Here is a 19421-nt window from a genome sequence, read left to right as displayed (position 1 = left end):
TTAAAATATTTGAAGGAAACAAAGTTAAAATGTAACCCTTCACTGGCTGAAGCCTTAAAAAAACAAGCCAAATACATGTAACTAAAATAAAATCCATTTGCTTTCCCCTGTTTAGTCCTGCCTGTTCCTTTTCCTTTCTTCAGTTGACTCCCCTTTGATGAAGTCTAGCATATAGACTCAAGGCAGGAATCTGTTGTCTTGTATTCTATGGAAATAATATGGAACCAAGCAAGAATTCTGGCAGTCTGACAATTCTTCCTGTTCCCACCCACACACCCACCCAATGTTCTCTTAGTGATCTGCAGGCATCTTTATTTCATGCTAAAATGTTCTACACTATGTTTAAATGAAGGATTGGTGGAGAATACAGATTTCCCCCCATCAGAACTGTGTGTTTTGTAACCACCTTAAGTGCACAGACTTGTGATGAGTGCAAAATTCAGGATCCTCAGTTTTACTGTTAAATAAGCAGATGTGCCCCCCGTAATGATTTGAAAGTCTGAGGATAATGCAGAACCATGCATAATTTCTTGCCCCTCATCCTGCTTCACTGTTCCAAGTCTTCAATGTTATACATAACACATTTATTACAATATACTTACTTGTATGTGTCCCTTTGTTGGCATTCTGAATACAGTCCAGATTTGGCAGCTTCTCGTTTGACAAAAAAGCTTGTGCAATGGCAGTGTAAAAGCTTCTTGCTACACCACTGCCTTCTCCTGGCTCATCCTTAAACGTGACCTTTACCCTGTGGACAGCCATTGGAGTTGTAGCACATCGGCGACCAAAATGATTGTTGAGCTGCCTCATCGTCTGCTGAATTAGAAGATCTCTATCCCGATCAACCTAGAAAACACATTAGAAGAACACGGTAAAGAACAGACAAGCTAAAGAATGAAAATACGATCTACAGCCACACTTAGCACCCAAAAACATCCTTCAGCTGCAGCATACACAGCGATGGCTGGGCCACCATTTTACATCCTAATTTACTGAGGTAAGTAATTGCAAGAGCAACAGGATAACCACAAGTGTTCATCTTTTAAATCTAGCTAAACTCAAAAAGATAACACTAAAACTTCTTACCTCTAGTGTTAAATCTCTAGATTGTTGGTTTCTCAGTTTTTCCATTTCTCGGCGGAATTTAGATTCTTTTACTTCAAACCCACCTAATTCAGTCAAAATCTACAAAGAGAAACAATGTATTAGTAAAAGGAAAGGCCTACAAAACAATCTAGCTGTCTTCATTCAAGAAGATACTTACCGATCCTGGTTCCGCTCCTACATCTTCCATGAACACTCTTCCAAATAACTCTAGCGAAAGCCGCCAACGTCCAAGCAGCATATCATGAGAAATAACCATCCCCATAAAACTGCACTGTGGCCTGGCAGACAAAAATTTAAAAAGAACCAGGAGAACAGAGATTACTTTTATATACTAAGCAAGTTAAAATTAGGATTATGTTGTGTTCAGTTGCTGCCAAACAACTCAAAGTTTCTAGCAGGAAGAGTCAAGTGACAATCTCTCTGCAGGATTATCTTGATCACAAGCACATGAATTAAATAGCAAGGTAACATACAAAGAAAAGTGGCACTCGCGAAAACAATGCAAATACCAAGCAGCAATGGTAATTGCAAAAATTGAATAAGAACTAAGATGGAAACCCTGCGTTCACAACACAGCCATTTCCTCTCTCTCTTTCCTGCTGCTGTTGCCTATCCCAAGCAGTCATTTGTGGCAACTAACACTCCTGGCTATGCAGTACTGAGCACAAAGGAGTAAAAGTAAAGGTGTTGTTTCGTAAGTAATGGTACCTGAAGGATGTCAGAGGTGGACCTTCACTTTCGGTCAGTCCAATCTCTGCCAGTAAACTGCTTTTCAGCTGTGCTGCAAGATCATGAGCTGAAGGGCCTGGCTTAGAACTCTCCGATTCTTCAGATGGCACATTTTGTTCTTCTTCCTTCTTCTGCCGATTCTGCATGCTCATTACATTTTTTAAATTTGCTGCGTAAGACATTTTGGTTGGAAGAACCTAAACGAAAGGGCATTGAAACAGGTTTGTAAAACACTGCAGGGTATTTTCATGCTCTAGACTCGTCGGCAATACTATTTTGGTACAGTCTGCATATCATCATTAACCATCGTCAACTTTATCATGAAAGAGCTGATCTTGGCTTCTTCGCTCTGCCCCAACAACAAGCAGGAGAAACAAACCTGGCATTATGTCCCAACCAGGGACTCTGGTTTGTTTCACTCAACCAAATGCAATCTGTAAATCAAGACCAAACTTTGCCTACAGATCATGGTTTGTTTGGAGCAAAACAAACACCAGTCACTGGTTCAGACATAATGCTACAGGCCAGCTTAACGCATCCATAGTGAACCATTAACTCTTGTCATCATGACATGCAAACAAGGTCACTATAGTGCAAGAACCTAAAGTCTAATACTAGCTGAGTCAGAGTCTGGATTAACTTGACTGGTCCTATAGAAATCAGTGGGATCAATGTTCATTTTTATTCATGGATCTCTCCACTGAAACAAAGCAAGCCCTAAAAATGTCCAAGCTGATAATATATTATACATAGTATTATAGACTGAGATGAGAAGCTCTCTAAAATAGCAATGTGGAATTTTCAGATCTAATATTCTATTGGAGCTGGCCTTTTCTCTTCCATATTTAACTTTGCATACACACCAATAGCCATGAAAATTTGGAAATATCCATTGTGGATGCATCCATCAAAAAAACATCTAACAAGCTTTTTTTTTAAACAACTTCTATGCATTCCCACTTGGAGAAAGAGTTAATATCTATCTGACTGCTCACTAGAGGAGCAGGCAGCAATTGCATTTGGGTAAGGCCTGCCTTCCAGCCACTGCAATTGCATTTCCAGAGTCTGAAATGAGTACTATGGTAATCTTGTGGCTCTTTAAGGCAAGGTAAAGTCCTTAGCAGGCCTGGAAGGGAATTGAGAGTAGTGGATAAAGAAATATGGATATATAGACTTGCTCTCATTTTTTTAGCAAAATAAGAGTGAAAAGAGAAAGTGGACGAACGGAGAGGGAAAGAAGCAATGTTATGAATTTGTAACATGTATCACAATAAATTCATACCTCAAGACAGTTTCTATCCACAGTCACTTCCATTAAACACTTTCCACTATTGGCAGAGGATGAATATAGACCCTGACTTGGCCGACCAAACAAATCTTCTTTTCTAGCATTTGGCTGAAAAAAACCCAGAGGTAATTTACATGTGAGCCAACACTGATGCAGATGCAACTTTCCTGATCACAACGTAAGCAGCTGATCCATGCATCTCTTCTCTACAGTGAGAATTTCTTTTCTTCCTCACATGCCACCATGCTTTGAGGAAGAGTAACATGCCAAAAAACTACTGGCTGTATCAATTCCTGTCCTGCATCTGAGCAAATTAGCTACCCAGGCCCAGGAACGGCACTCCAAATGACTATTACAGGGTTTAATCTTAAGGAATATTTTGCTTCACTAACATTAGAACAAGACTGATTAAGGCCCTTGGGTAGTTAGCTTGCTTTGTAACGGGTGCGGGGGAACTAAGCAAAGCAAAAAAAGCTGTTTGGAAAGACGGAAATTGGAATAGTGTACTGTATCTTAACAAAAACAATATTGACATATTGGACAATAAGGGAATGAACTTCCTACTGCATGTATTAGCAGAAGTTGTGGCTGATTTACAATCTGCTCACAATTGTTTAACAATGGCTAATGTGTCTGGAGTATTAAATTGTGTGTGCAGCTTACGAATCAAGCAATTTAAGCTTTCTCAGTTAATATTACCTGTAACAGATGTGGCTGGTCTGCTAGTGGAATGGCCTCTGCTAGAGGAACTTCAAAAGGGTTGGGCGGAATACAGCCAAGGAATGTCATGGAATCTGATCGTCGGAAGAATGGATGATTTTGGCCTGTTTCAGCTGGAAGGGAGTCATCATCTTTGTCATTAAGTGTAGCACCTGAAAAGTGTCCAGTTAAAACAAATCATTACAATATAACAGTGATTATTTGATACAGATTTGCTCTGTTACTTTATGCTGATAACACTTCTCCAGTTTTTTAGGACAAAATATCAGAAGTTCCACTTTTGTCTGCTTCCACTTTTGTCTGCTTCTTGATTATTAGCTTATATTTTTTCAAAATTATTAAAAATACTAATTGTGATTTATTATTTATATGCTCCCCATCTGACTGAATTGACCCAGCCACTCTGGGCAGCTTCCAACAAAATAACACCCATAATACTTTTGCAAGTTTAAAATGCTATATAAAAACAAGGAACAGCATTCAACTACTCTTCCCTTTTAAAATATTACTATGACTCCCTGTCTATTTTTTAATCTCCCCTCTTTTCTACCATTTACTTCTCTTCCTTGTCATTTATCTTTCTATCTTCCTCCAATCTTGTTGCTTTTCCCTCTTTCACTTCCATTCCTCCCGAAGGAAACTTCGGCATCGTAACGGTGATTGCAGCCAGTTCCTTTATTCTTTTCAAATACTTCAAAGCTGAACTTGTCAGATTACTCATTGGATTTCTATTCAGACTGCAGTTCTGCAGACAATTTGTCTTCTTTTTTCAGTCTCTCACTCTCTCTCTCTCTCTCTCAGGTGCCCACATCCAACAACACAATCACTTTTTTGCAACTAAGCTACTGGAATTTTCCACCCTACTTTCAGGGGAGAAGCAAAAAGTAGAGAAGGGTGGCAATACAGGTTCCTAGTACCCACATAAACCTGTGCTGGCTAGACTGAAAAATTGAGTTTCTAAAGCCTTCTAAACTCAGCCCACTAGAAATTCCATTTTCCAGCGTCTGCAAAGGAAGTGCAGTCCATGTGAATGCCTACATCTTAAAATGGTATTGCTACTGCCACAAGCCCTTATTTCCTAGCTTCACAAAGTTAAATCTGGGAAAGGAGAGCATAGGAACAAGCAGAGAGGGACAGTGGGGAGCTCATCCAGGTGTCCTAACGTTAGGACTTTTTGGAAGATTCTTTTAAAAACCACACTAGGAATACAAGATGAATTGGTGCAGGTGAACCCATCACTACCATAAACCCCAGAAGCTGACTAGGTAAGTTATTCAGTGGCAGAAGAGACACTATGAACATTTTCAAAGGCACTGAACCCTGGCACTGAAATAGGTCCTACAGCTGACCCCTGGAAAAAACCAGCTAGGACTTCATTTTTATCAATTTTATTGTGCTTGAACAATTATCAATGTCCGTGAATCATTTAAACCCAAGATCCAGAGATATGATCAAGTCTCTATCCAGCTCCCCACAACCCCAAACTGTACAAGTACTAACTTTGATTTGTGTCATCATCATTTTCATGCTCTGAATCTTCATTGTCAAGACCAAGTTCCAAAAGTTCCCGCGTCCTTAAAAAAAAGGGAATGACAGGTTATTTTAGATGGCACGTAGTACTAAAATTTACAACTAGTGCTACACAAGAAAAATTATTAAAAATATTGTATCAGCTATACAGTCCTACAGCTATACCATACACATGCAGGTCCCGCTTTCCTTAGAAATCGTTCATTAAGTGAGTGTTTGCATAAAAAGCTTATGATTTCCATTGATTCCTATGGGGGAAATCCCAACGCGTTCCCACGGCTTGCTGGCCTACTGCTTGCCCCTCCATCCTGAATTACTTCCTGTAAAGCTGCCATTTTCACCAAGATCAGGGTTCTTATTGTGCTCCTATTTCCTCAGTCACAGCTTCATTTGAGAAGGGTCGTCCACGTCCAGCTGCTGACCGGAGCTGCAGCCAGAGGCGCCATCCCACCCCACACCACCCCACAAAGCTGTGACTAAGGAAACAAATCAAATAAAGAGCCTGAGCTCAGTAATTTGGCAGGTTTAAAAGAGGCAATTCTCAGATATTTGTATACACAGAGGTTCCGCTGCTCGGGTATCTGATTCAGATGTTCATGTAATGAGGTTAGGGTACAAATTCTTATTGTCTGGATAAATGAAATTTTGTATAATGAGTATTTGGAAAATTAAGACCTACATGTATAGTGTACTCATATTTTTATAATGTAATGTTCTAACTATAAATGCAAGTGAAGGCTTAGTGCCAAACATATTTATTTGTATCATTGTGTGTAACACCTTTCAACAAATTGAAAAGGGTAGTTTAAATCCAAAAAGCTGAATACATTTAAATCCTTCCACTATTTTAAAAACAAATTGAAGCACCCAAAGCAACAACATTCATTTCCTAAGATAAGGATAATTGGGAGAATAGTGTGTTTATGATTATGATGAATGCTTCACTTGCCTTTCAAAAAATACTTTGAAAGACAAAAGAGAAATAATAGGATTGGTATGTGGGTCCTTGTTAATTGGCTTCTATGAAATTATTATGTTTCTCGGTACATTGTTAAATTGTTGTTTCCTGTTGAAAGAGCTTGAGTGCCTGAACTTTGGTTTCGTCAAAGAGCTATGAATATATCCTGGGAGAGGAATGGAGGCATGTGACCATCAATACTATTGCTCTGACCAATGTATCATTCTAGACCACCTTTCTGGTTTGGTACTGGGGGTCCATAACGTTCCCTCCTTCATTTTGCAGATGCCCAAACTGAAAATGTTCATATTTCTAGTGAATTCTCATAACCAGGCCAATATTTCAGCAATAGCTAAATTCCAGGTAACACAATACTTGATTAACCAGAACTGCATCATCTTCAGCTATACATATATACTAATCTACTGCATATGCTACATATATAACCACAAGACACATGCATTAGTGTTATGAATCAAAGGGGACACCAACGCCTGTGCACAGTCTAGCTATATTTCCATTTAGTAACTGGCTTCCGTACCTCTTCCGTTCCAGCTGAGGTGTATCCAAGGTAGTCTGCTGGTTCATTGCTTTAATCCAATAAATGAGAGCTTGAAAAACATACGCTACATGTTTCAATGAGCAGACATCCAAAACTGGAAGAACATCAGAATGCTCATCGTTGTGAGAACGCATCAAGGAGAGGGCATAATTTAGGAAATCCCCCCTTGCCGACATCATCCCCTGACGAGCACTAAGCAGTGTAGCACGCCTGTAATGATAAAAAACAAAACAAATTGTTTTGGGACACGGAAGTATTGCATTTTAGACCAGGGGTGGCTAATCTTTTGGTCAGCCAACCCTCCAAGGGCTACATATCAGTGTGGACAACTGCACTAAATTTTCGGCTTGTGGTTACTTAGGAGGGGAAACTAACATACAACTATTAAGGTACATTTGCATACCTTCTGCCCTCCAAAGTTCTTAAGCTAGCTTCTTCTCGTGCTGTCATCCTCTCCCTCCTGGTTGAGTTCTGTGATGCATGAAGTGGGTGGTTTGGGTGCCCTGGGTCTCCAGCAGAGGCAAGGGCAGAACCATAGCGCAACTGAGCTTCGGTGGAGTCCATAATGCTCACCATCCAATTCCACGTGGGTATCAGTTTTTCCTCAACGTAGTTCTAAATCAAATGTGATCAACATTTTGTATACATACATAAAACATAAAAAATTCAGACAAGTTCTGAACCATACCCCATTGAACCAATTACAAAATGTATCCACTTTGTTCTTCGATTCCCCTAAATTTCAGATTCAACTGTTACCTTTACTTACTGTATTTTGCGCCCCATAGGACGCACCTAGTTTTTTGGGGGGGGAATAAAGAAAATAATTTTTATTTCCCCCCCAGGTGCGGGGCTGGAAGAACCAGGTCGGGGAACAGCGGGAAGGCACGCTCTGCCTCCCCGCTGTCCCCCGAGCTTGTGGGGCTGGCGATGGGGAGAAGTGCGCTGATCCCGGGACTGCAGGCAGCTCTGCGCCGCCATCCGGAGCGGGGCGGGACTTAGGGCCCCGCTCCCGATGGCCGCGCAGAGCTGCCCTGATCCCGGGACTGCAGGCAGCTCTGCGCCATCGGGAGTGGGGCGGGACTTCACGCCCGGCTCCCGATGGCCGCACAGAGCTGCGCTGATCCCGGGACTGCAGGCAGCTCTGCGCGGCCATCCAGAGCGGGGCGGGACTTCGCGTCCGGCTCCCGGTGGCCGCGCAGAGCTGCGCTGAGCCAGGGACTGCAGGCAGCTCTGCTGGGCCATCCAGAGCGGGGCGGGACTTCGCGCCCCGCTCCCGATGGCCGCGCAGAGCTGCGCTGATCCCGGGACTGCAGGCAGCTCTGCGCGGCCATCGGGAGTGGGGCGGGACTTCGCGCCCGGCGGTCGCGCAGAGCTGCGCTGAGCCCGGGACTGCAGGTAGCTCTGCGCAACCTTCGGAGCCGGTCTCCCGAGGGTTGCGCAGAGCTTCCTGAAGCCTGGAGAGCGAGAGGGGTCGGTGCGCACCGACCCCTCTCGCTCTCCAGGCTTCAGCGAAAGCCTGCATTCACCCCATAGGACGCACACACATTTCCCCTTCATTTTTGGAGGGGAAAAAAGTGCGTCCTATAGGGCGAAAAATACAGTAGTTCCCCAGCCACCAGTTTTAGGGTCTGGAGGAGGGGAGAAATTTCCCTTCCTGGTGGCCAATATAGGGGGCAGAAGAATGATAATAAGCATGAAACAGTAGTTATTTACTGTGACTATATCAAGGAATTTAAAGGTGGAAGCCAGATTTTGCATTAAAGACAAAAATTGGCATATCTTTGTTGCACTTTACCTGCAAATTCACTGCATCCTGGTACGTCAGCTTCACGGCAGCTGGGATCTGAGAGTACACCAGGTGATTGTATTTGGGAATGAGGCCCATCAGATCAGATATTTGTCGGATCACAATGCTATATGCTCTCGCCAAACTGCTTGCTGATGTTAAATAGCTGCTAGCATTGCTAGCCTCAAGAGCTGCTGCTGCCGCTGCCGCACTTGTGCTGATGGTGCCACTTCGACGCAGGTTTGATGGATCAATATAAATCAATCCTGCTGAACTTGCTAAAAGTAGAAAGAAACACATTCAGGGGACATCAACAGCTAAACAGAAGTGAGCTCCAGTATTAGCACAAAGCAGATGATCAATATTTGATCCTATCCAGTCCATAAATGATTCTTAAAATAACAAAGCACTTCACAGCAGCTTATGAGAAGATGCACATAAATTACTTGTACCCCTTCTGATCAAGAAAAATCAAAATCAAAAATCAGTTCACTGGGTAGGAAATAAGAAAAAAGAAAGGCCCAGTGGGGTAAAAAATAAAATAAATAAAATCATTTTTATAATACCTGCTGGAGCAGAGGTACTAGATGGAGCAGTGCTAGTAGTCCTCTGATTCTGGGTGTTACGTACAGCCCACTGCATTGAGCGGGGTGCCTGGGCAGCACCATTGGCATGAGAGCTGTTTGTTGTTCGCTCCAGAGGCTCGTCTAGCATAAAGGTCTCTTGCTCTATATCATCACTCTGGCTGCTGCTGCTATCTGAATCACTGGTGTCATTGGACTGAGAGTCATCCTCAGAAAAAAATGCTGGAACACTGCTGGCACCTGAGGGGGAAAGATATACTATAAGGGTCACTGATAAGAGAGCAGGGCGAGCTCTCTTTTTCTTGTAAATTGTTTTTGTTGCTGTAATCCACCCTAGGACCTTATGGTGAAGAGTTCTATTAACAACAACAACAACAATAGTTAAACATTTCTGATTTTATCCTACAGAACAGTCAAGGTAACTTAAAAAACAAGCAACTTGTAGACTTCAAGGTTTGCCCATCCACCTCTCTCAGACTAGGGGACACATTTAAATTCTTTTAATAATGTACACCAATATATTGTGTGTGTCCCCCCACAAAAAAATACATAAAAATGAAGGCTGATAAAAAGAATATTACCTGCTTCTGATCCTGCTGTAGCTGCAGTGACAACACTTCTGCGCCCACTGGCATTGTCCTGGTTGCTATGGTTACTCTCACTATCGCTCTCCGTTTCTGCTGCTGCTAAAAGATCCAACTCCATATCACTTCCTAATAACAAATTTATAGAATTATGTTAACGCAGTGAGTGGTCTGCATGATACAATATTTCAGATTCTTCACAAAGCTATCTTTCGTTTTAAGCTCTCCCACTGCTCAACTGTTGAGAAGATTAAGGCACTCCAGTAGTACATTAACTACTGCTTAACTCAACCGCAGAAAGCCATACATTTCTCTCACAAGCTTGCTGTTTTTGATACCAATATTACTAATGCACAATTACCAACACGTATCGCAATACAAGTTAGAATGGAATAGGGGGTTGCAGTAGCTTTCCGTTTCGTTTCTAATCAAACCAAAGAAGGTACAACTTACAGTTCCTTGTGTATGGCAAAACCTACAGGCTGCATCCAAACTAAGCCACACTTAGGTCCCACTGAAATAAATGTAGAATGTCAGCCATCACTACCTTCAATGGGACCAAAGTGAGAGGAAATAGGACTCACTGAGGTACAGAGGACTTATTCTGGATCCAACCCTGTGCATGTCTTAAAATGACTAATAAACATGTCCAGGTATCATACCATCTTCATCATGCTCATCATGCTGCCCTTCTGCCTCAGCATTTTCCTCGCCATGTTCTTCTTGCTCATCATGGTGGTCTTCTTCCCCAGCTACCCCCTCTACCACCTCAACCTGAAACAAGAAGATTTTTTTTCTTTTACACTGTGTAAATGCTTACGATCTTCAAGGATGTTTTGTAAATACAGCTCTCAAAGCTATGGCTGTTTTAGACATTTTCTATATTGGTCAATACACTTATTTTGCGCTCCATTCCTAGTTTTGGGCAAGCCCCATAACATTTTGCTACCTTAGGCAAATAACAAAATGGCACCTTGCACCCCGAACTCCACCTACAGAAGTATGGCATAAAGATAGTTCAATCTTATTCTAAGACTGGTGATGGGACATCTGCCTGCTGTAGAATGTCAAAAGTAAGTGATGCTCTACTATTTTTCAAACATATGCATTTTTTGTTGTGATGAATATAAAGTGAACACACTGAAAAGTGTTGCTGAGTTCACAATAGCTTTTTGTTATTGTGTATTTTCTAAATTTAAGAGAACTTTGAGGCTAAAAAGTGGCGCTCATACTCTTAAAAGTTGGGGAAAGAGGCCATCAAATTGGCTACTCCTGGCTCAGACAATAGACAAAGCCATTCTCTAAGGTACCACAGGACTTTCTGCTGCTAGAGGCTAACATGGATTCATTTTTGGTAGTGTGTAACACCAAGGTTGTACACTCATTTACATCCCAAATTACAGTACAGCTGAAACTTTACAAGCCAACTTATTATTTTGCATTCTAGTACTAGATTCATTTAACACTTGCACTGATATCTACTTTAAAATAAATAGAAAGTTGCCCATTGAAAACAATTAAGACAACAACCTCTTCAACATCTGCTGACACAATGTCATCTTGTTCTTCATCTCTGCCACGAACTGGTTGAGACTGACTGATCCGCCTTTGCTGTGGATTTCTAATAATATAGGACGACTGAGACTGACTGGAACTACAAGAAAGAAAGAAGCCTTTTTTAAAAATACAATTATATATACTTACAAAGCATCATCGCATATGATTTTCTTCTCTTCACACAACAGTATCAACTTAAATACAGCAGACAGAAGAACCTCCATAAGTATATTAACATTAGTTTAAAATAGTCAGTTTAATATAATAGATTTCCTTTCTCATTTTTGAAAGCTTCTTCATTTAAATTCTTTTGAGCTACCAGCCCAGTCCACTTCCCATGTTAGCTGTACACCTTGTTCTACCCATGGCTTGTTTAACAAAACCACAAGCCATCTCACAGATGAACAAAGGAGTCTCAGCTTGTTTCTCCAAAGCTTGGTTTGTCTGCCAGCTGCTTCTGCTTTGCGCCTCTCTACCATAGTGAATGTCTGGGGATGGATGGCCAAAACATATATGATTTACAAGAATGCATTTATAATGATAAACATTAAGGAGCATTACCTGCTGGATTGATCAGATGACGGCCGGGGAGGTAGTGGTTCTACTGAGAACAGTTCTTCGCTGCCTTGCATAGCATCTATACTAGTGCTTGCCAATGTAAAAGGTGCCGTAGGACGTGCAATACCCATTCTGACTGGGATAATGAGGGATTCCGCTACATTGCACAATTCCTCCACAGCGTAAGGTAGCAAAGCTTGGAATACACGCTTGCATTTCCCAATTGGCTGCGGAATGAAGTTACTGGAAACAAGACGTGGGAAGGGAAAACACTGACATCAACAGCCACATTCAAAAAGGTTCAGAATACACAAAAACCAGAACAGGTTGTTTAATGGTTTTGTATTCGCACAACTATTTCTGTTCATCCTGTTCAGTCAATAGTCAAGCTGCATTGCTTCCCTCTTAACACTGCTAAAATACAGCCCTTCTTTCTGTCTCTTTGGCAAAAATTCTGGTCCCCACCTCTAGTCTAGTGGTTGGCCTGCTGTTCCACTAGCAGCCCAGTGGATACAAAACAGTATGTTGAACTTTACCTTAAAACTGAAATAAAGTTAGAAGTATATTATACAGTTGGAGAACTACATTTATGGGGAAAGACTCAAAACACAACAAGCTTAATTATAAAACGATGACTAACCTATTCATGTAGCTTTTCATAAATCAAAGCATTTTATTTACTCTGCAGTCTTTATAGCAATATGAATCAGAGGCATAGTGTGGTACCCAAGTTATACAACCATGGCAGGCTTTGGCTTACAGATGGTGGGGGGACAGTGAAAGCATCCCCATTTGTTCCTATGTTTCAGGATACACAGCATGAGAAAGCCCCAAGGTTTCTGTGTAATAATGCTATCTGTAGACACAGATGTGTGTATTTGTTTCATTGTACTAACTGAAACATGCTTTGAATTCACTCTCCAGAGGACTGTTTCCAGTTGATGTGTACACCACCTATAAAATACATTGACATCTACCCTTGAAGATGATCTGGAAGTTGCAGATGGTGCAGAACATGGCCACACGGCAAGAGCGGTACAGCAAGATGGGACCACAAAACACCGATCCTGCATGAACTACACTGGCTACCTATTTTTTGGTGCTGGGTCCAACTCAAGGTCTTTATATACTAAAGCACCAACAACTTAGGACCTCACTACCTGCTAGTTCTCTCCTTATCTGCCAAGCCAGGCCTTGCAATCTGCTGGAGGCAGCTCATTTTGTAGTCACACCAGTGAGCATAGCTCACTATGCGGGGGGTGACATGGGATAGTGTTTTTGGGTAGCCTCGCACTTGCAGAACTCCCTCCCTATGGGGATCATGTTGTCCCTCTCACAGTTTTTAGAAAACAGCTTCATTCACACAGGCATTTGGGAGAAGTCTGAGAGCATATAGCTACTCTTGATGCTACTGAACTGGTGAGGAGCATTTTATAAATAACAAATCTTAAGCATTTTCTTTCACTGCCCCAAGCAGTAAGTTAAGTTTTTTTATATTAAAAAAAGCTTACTTTTTCTTTTTTGAGGAAGCCATTTCCACACTGAGGATAACAAAAACTCTTGCCACAGAACGCAGAAACCTCATTGTAACAGAAATTGCTTCTTCTCTGCGACCTGGAGTGTATTTGTTCTGCAGTTCCTTTACAAGTGTCCCCAGCAAAGTATCTAAAAGCTGTAAAGAAAAGTTTACTGGAGCAAATGTCTACTACGGCTACGCAACCATGCAAATTCTTGTGCAAAGGAACTGAATACAGAAGAGTTATGACAAACTTGCCACAACTTAGATCTGCTAATCACATTAACGTTCATACCTTCTAAGTGCATAAGCACCGAATGGACAAATTTCTTTGGCACTGTGTTATTTAAATATGCCTTACCAGTATGTCTGCTGTACACTTTACAATAAGGCAGTGTGTAAAACAGTCCAGCCGAATAGTTCCACTTTGCTGATTAAGATATACTTGTTCTTCAGGCAACAGATGACCAATCCTACTGCTTGCACTAAGACTTGGAAAAAAGCAAAAGAAAGCAGGGGAAGAGGAAAAATAATGTAAGTTGCCAAGTCTATGATACAAAGTCAGTGCTCAAAAGTGTAATCATAACTAGTTCGTTAATACACACGGGTCTTTGTTCTCCTGTGAGCCAAACATGATCATAGACTTCAGTGCATTCCAATCTTGCAAAACCCGTTCCAAGGCAAGCTGTGCAAATCGTGGAGGTTCTAAATCATGATCTGGCATATCCGAATCTAAAGCCAAGGAATTAAAGAAAAGCATGTAAGCAGTTGCTGCAGCAGTTGCTACAATAAGAGAAAAATCTTGCAAATGAGAAAAGGGTCCCACCTTCAGGATTTGCAGTCTTACGATTACGGTCTTCCCTAATTCTTGGTGGCCTGTACTGGCAATGTTCTACTGTTTGTCTTGCAACTGTCTGCACCAGGAAGAGCAAAAGATGTTCCCCCCTGTAAACATACAAACAAACCAAGAGTTGACATAGGGCCTACACAGGGGCTTTTTGTGGGGCAGATCAATCCCACTATACAAGGGACACTTGCCTACTATTTGGCATGGTGACAAGGTTCGTGGTGGTAAGCAGCCGGAAAAGCAAATCAAGACGAGCAGACTTCTGTCCTGCAATTAATGTTTTGCACTTGCATTTCTCCCAGCAGTCACAGTAGGCTGTTGGGGATGTGCGTTTGAGCCTGAAAGTAGAGACAAAATGTGTAAATACAATTTCTAAATTTAAAAACAGCAGTTTCCATATCAATATACACTACAAGTTTCACTATGTCCATAATCATTTTTTTAAAAACCCTGCTAATTCAACTGAAATGTTTTTCATCTAAATACCATTTTCCAGTTCTTGTTTATGGAAGGCTACATTAGTCTGAGGAAACGGTGGCCCTGAAAATGGGGTGGCAGCTTCTCCCCCTATGATCAGTCCTAAGCAAATGCCTGATTTAGCTCACCTCTCTCTGACACTGCTGGAGAGGAGGCTACCTAGCTGGTTTCATCTCCCCTCCCCACCCCTACACTGTGGACCCAGGCCCAAGTTGCAATTCCATCTTCCTTCAGTCATCTATCAATCCATTTACTAACAAAAATTTTAGGTACAGCAGAGCACCAAAAGAAATAAAATTCTACTGCATTTTCAAGCAAAATGAAATTGAATCATCCCTGAAAATACACAGCAACCTACAGAAGTCTCGATGTTAGGAATAAACACACGTACTTGCAATCATGACCTTTGTGGCACACCCTTGCGCACTCTGTGCAACAGCACAGAGACTCCAGTAAACCGCATGTTCTACATTCAAATATATCCTACAAAGAGAAAATTGAGCATTTTAGGGGGGGAAATGGAGTACTATGTATAATTTTACGATGCTGCTTTTAAGTGGTAGCTAACAATTCTATATATGTCTACTTATAAGTAAAGAATCGTCAAGTTCAATGGAACTTACTCGCAGGTAAGTATGCACAAAATTGCAGCCTTATTTATTCTTCAAGAGTTTTCAAGTTAGATTACATAAAAATAATGTTAAGCTTCTTGTTAATGGTTTCTTGTTAAACCAAAGAGAGAAGTAAGAAGCATCCCCCCACCCAGCCCTTTCCCCAGAAAACCCAGCAGTAAGAGAAAGGCAAGCATTTAAAAATCTATCCTTCAAAGCTCAGGAATATGAGCTTGTCTTTACACCCAGCAAAAAACCAATTAAGTTCCCTTATTTTACCTGATTTATGTGCTCTGCACCAGTCCATGTAAAGCTGCATGTATCATTGCAACATAGGACATATAAAGGAGAGTCATCTGGGTTTGTGCCACTTGGACAAACCATTCCCATAAACACATCCTCTTCTTTTTCACCTGAAGTTGCCTCCGCTTTTAAAAAAAGGAGAAAGATAGTGCTTAAAATGAAGTTATACATACTCTTTGAGAGCTAGCAACTTAAGGTAATAATTCTCAAAGGCCCTCTATGAAGAAAAGAAAACACCACGACACTTTAACATTACTGCTAAACCACACTGCACATCAGCTAACTGAATGCACTCATGGTTCCCTCCAAAATGACTTCAAATTGTATTAGTTATACTAAACAAAATTCCTCTACTATAGAGAACAAGTTTTTATCTTTGTTTCATTGAAACCTGCCACTATTCACAACCTTCTATCAGTAATTGCCCTGACCTATTTTCACAGAAACGAAAACCAATGGATATCAAAGCATAGCCTCCTGCAGGTAAATTATTACAGGAAACTGTATCTATTGAATCAGACACTTTTTAAAACCAAGAAGATAACAGGAAGTTATTCATGGACAGCAGAAAGACTGGCATGTTCTATTAATTCAATATTTTACATTTTATTCCAATGTCTAATCCAGAGATTTAGGAAGGGGAAAGCCCTCAATTATTGGCATACATAAAGCAAGAATCACATACAGTATTCACATACCTTTGGCAACTTTTTGTGCAGTTTCTAAAATGGTAATTGCTGCAGGATATGCTCTGCCGCTTACAGCAGACATAAACGGTGTCATACCTCTTGCATCCCTAAAAAACAGTAATATGTCAGTATCATTTTCAGTTAAGTTAACAAGGCAGTCTTCTAGGTTTAGCAGAAAGAGCCTAATTTAGTACTACCCCAACTTATAAAGTTAAAATGAAGGTTAAAGATCTGATGCATAAACAAAAATGGAAAAATCAACTTATTAACAAATACAAAATGGAGCTGTTTATATCAAGGCTCAGTGCAGCTTTGTAAAACATACCCAATTCCCTCAACCATTCTTCATAAAGCTTGGCTTCCCAAGTAGATGAAAACACTACAAAACATGCACATAAAGACCCCTTACTTGGCTGATAGCAGTTCCCGAAGATAAGGCTGTAAAACCACACTGTCGCATAACAATTTCAATATGAAGTGAGCATTTGCCTTCCGATCCTTTGATTCCACTACAGAGGGTTCTGTAGAAGGACCTGGAAATTGGAAAAGTATTGGTGAAAAATAGCTGCCTACAAAAGTAGCTCACTCACTTAAAACATTCTAGACAAGAAGAGGGATTCCTGTATCAAGCTTTTATGATTAGCCAACACTTTCACAATGTCAGAAACCTGATGCTAAATTATGAATTTGAGTGTATATAAAGGACTGGAAACTTCATGTCCTGAAACAAATATTGGCCAACATATTTTAATGTGTGAAGCAGTGCCAAATAGTTTTAACAGGACAAACAGACTGATATGTTAAGCACCCTTATTCATTATACAGAACAATGGGAAGATGCACCTTCAAGTTATAGGAGGGAACATTTAAGCTGCACTAAAATGCATGTATGAAGCGAGCATTTGCCATTTCTTTGTGTTAAGTCATATGCAAGTATACAAAAGAGCATGTTCTCACCTGGTATTGTGGAGGTGCTGGGTCCTTGGCCAGTGCCAGTTGTTGCTGTGGTAAGAGATCCCACAGCAGGGGCCAGGATAAAATCAATGTCACCATCTTTTAGTAAACAGAACAGTAGGATGCACATCAATACATAAAACACACCCCTGGCAATATGCGCACTCCACAGAAACTACCCACACTATATCTTTACATTTTCTTTCCTTCCAAAGGCTATTCAACGAAACTACTGGTAAGTGCAGCTAACATTATAGCAGATAGCAAGTCACATTATTGAATAAGCAACATCTGCCTACAAGCTGTAATCAGAAAATTTTAACACCCAGTTTTCACCTGAAAGCACAGAAGTGGCTAACTAGCTAAACGCTTTGCACCACTGAAGTTGCAATAACATTGATGCAATGCATTTCTTATTCCTATGCTCTTTCACAAGTTCACACGAAAGGCAATTTATATCTACTTTTACACTTATGCACAAGTGCATGTGAAAATCTTACCAGGGTCCATAGCAGGAGGATCAGGCACCCAGCTTGGAGGAGCGATGGGAGGAGAAACTGGATCCTGATGATCACTAGATGAAGCCCCTGCTTCATGTCTGCCCAAACCTGCTGCTCTCAGAGATCTTCTCATCATCTCTCTCAGTCGCAAACTAAGACCAAACAGAAAATCCTAAAACTAATGCTTGCCTATTCTTGCGCAGGGAGCACACTGAAGGCAACCTAGTGTTCTAGAATGCCAAACAAACTTTTGTCTGCATTTATAACTAATATGTGGAAAAGAAAGCAATATAAATGCCACACCAATTATTAAATGTGAACAAGAAACAGACACAGTACTGTCAATGTACCAATTCAACTTTGCATTCCCCTCGTAACTGCGGTTAGCCTGTAGTTGCTTTCACATTTAATTTATAAGTGAGCGCCCCACCCCCGATGGGGGGAGAAAAGGGAATAACTAGCAACCAAAAACACATTGCAGGTGGTTTGCAAGTGAGTGGGCTCCAACGTAGGAGTACAGGGTGCCAGTGTGGTGTAGTGGTTAGGAGTGGTAATCTGGTGAACCAGGTTTGCGTCTCCGCTCCTCCACATGCAGCTGCTGGGTGACCTTGGGCTAGCACACTTCTGTGAAGCCTCTCAGCCTCGCTAACCTCACAGAGTGTTTGTTGTGGGGGAGGAAGGGAAAGGAGAAAGTTTGCTGCTTTGAGACTTCTTAGGGTAGTGATAAAGCGGGATATCAAATCCAAACTCTTCAGCAATGTATCAGATTCTTATCTGGTGAAAACAGGCTGACTACATAACTTTATGACCACTGCTCCACAGCAATTGTTGTTATACTTTTCCATTCACCATATAGATGGGTTTATGAAGCATTTCTGTATCCTTCTGCTGTGCTGAAGAAGAATTCCACAAAACAGTGGGTATATCTGGAATCACTGTTCACTACGTCTATTTGCAAACTACTTCAGCAACATTGGATGCCATAAACAAAGCTTTTCAGCCTGTTTTCACCAGATAAGAATCTGATAAATTGCTTCTTTCAGAGACTTGCAGTCTTCAAAGACTTTCAGAGACTTATAAGACTTAGGTTCATTTGGTTTTATGTTTTCAAGAGAATCCATTAAGAGTGCCTATTTTGTGACTTTCAGAAATTCTTAAGTTTTCTGTTTATGTGATGTCATATATTTCATATTATATAAAGAGTATATATTGATATCATCATTGTATTTGCTCATCGTGTTGCCTTGCTTTTAGAAAGACTAGAGCCAGAAACAAACTCCAATTCTCCTCTAATAAGGAGTTAAGGAAAGACTGTCGTCAATCCCAGCCAAATATGAAAGAACTGTGGCTCAAACCAGAGAAAAGGGCACATAGTCCTGTCCACCTGATACAAGTTATGCCTCTCTGGAGGGTTGCTGCCAGCCAAACCCTGGGTTAGATGGAGGGTGCTATCAGAAACAAGCAGAAAGCGGGAAAGCAGCACCACAGTAAGTCAGGGAAAGAAGAAGCGAGCTCCCATGCTTACTGGAAAAGGATATTTATTGTTGTTGCTCATCAA

General features: G+C 41.1%; 1 protein-coding gene across 8 annotated transcripts in view; it reads right to left on the bottom strand.

The window, feature by feature from the left end:
* Nucleotides 1-19421, bottom strand: part of UBR5 (ubiquitin protein ligase E3 component n-recognin 5) — a 73959-nt gene that overhangs the window by 9375 nt on the left and 45163 nt on the right. For 6 of the 8 annotated variants that reach the window (XM_053395499.1, XM_053395503.1, XM_053395500.1 and 3 more), the window contains 26 exons: nt 17864-18015; nt 17367-17462; nt 16819-16942; nt 16419-16516; nt 15697-15845; nt 15198-15289; nt 14521-14667; nt 14309-14427; nt 14088-14214; nt 13844-13973; nt 13478-13638; nt 11970-12209; nt 11382-11505; nt 10514-10625; nt 9849-9980; nt 9250-9507; nt 8693-8961; nt 7298-7509; nt 6874-7104; nt 5345-5418; nt 3824-3996; nt 3119-3232; nt 1816-2033; nt 1265-1385; nt 1087-1185; nt 603-846 (listed from right to left, as the gene is read on the bottom strand). In XM_053395499.1, the coding sequence (XP_053251474.1) occupies nt 603-846; nt 1087-1185; nt 1265-1385; nt 1816-2033; nt 3119-3232; nt 3824-3996; nt 5345-5418; nt 6874-7104; nt 7298-7509; nt 8693-8961; nt 9250-9507; nt 9849-9980; nt 10514-10625; nt 11382-11505; nt 11970-12209; nt 13478-13638; nt 13844-13973; nt 14088-14214; nt 14309-14427; nt 14521-14667; nt 15198-15289; nt 15697-15845; nt 16419-16516; nt 16819-16942; nt 17367-17462; nt 17864-18015 (4016 nt within the window). The remainder of the gene's footprint in view (nt 1-602; nt 847-1086; nt 1186-1264; nt 1386-1815; nt 2034-3118; nt 3233-3823; nt 3997-5344; nt 5419-6873; nt 7105-7297; nt 7510-8692; nt 8962-9249; nt 9508-9848; nt 9981-10513; nt 10626-11381; nt 11506-11969; nt 12210-13477; nt 13639-13843; nt 13974-14087; nt 14215-14308; nt 14428-14520; nt 14668-15197; nt 15290-15696; nt 15846-16418; nt 16517-16818; nt 16943-17366; nt 17463-17863; nt 18016-19421) is intronic. The other 2 variants (XM_053395502.1, XM_053395505.1) reach the window with 2 other exon arrangements.

Source organism: Podarcis raffonei, chromosome 7 (genome assembly GCF_027172205.1).
Source record: "Podarcis raffonei isolate rPodRaf1 chromosome 7, rPodRaf1.pri, whole genome shotgun sequence".
In the NCBI taxonomy this organism is placed as follows: Eukaryota; Metazoa; Chordata; class Lepidosauria; order Squamata; family Lacertidae; genus Podarcis; species Podarcis raffonei.
Note: the sequence above shows the minus strand (reverse complement) of the source record. Positions and strands in the feature narration are given on the sequence as shown.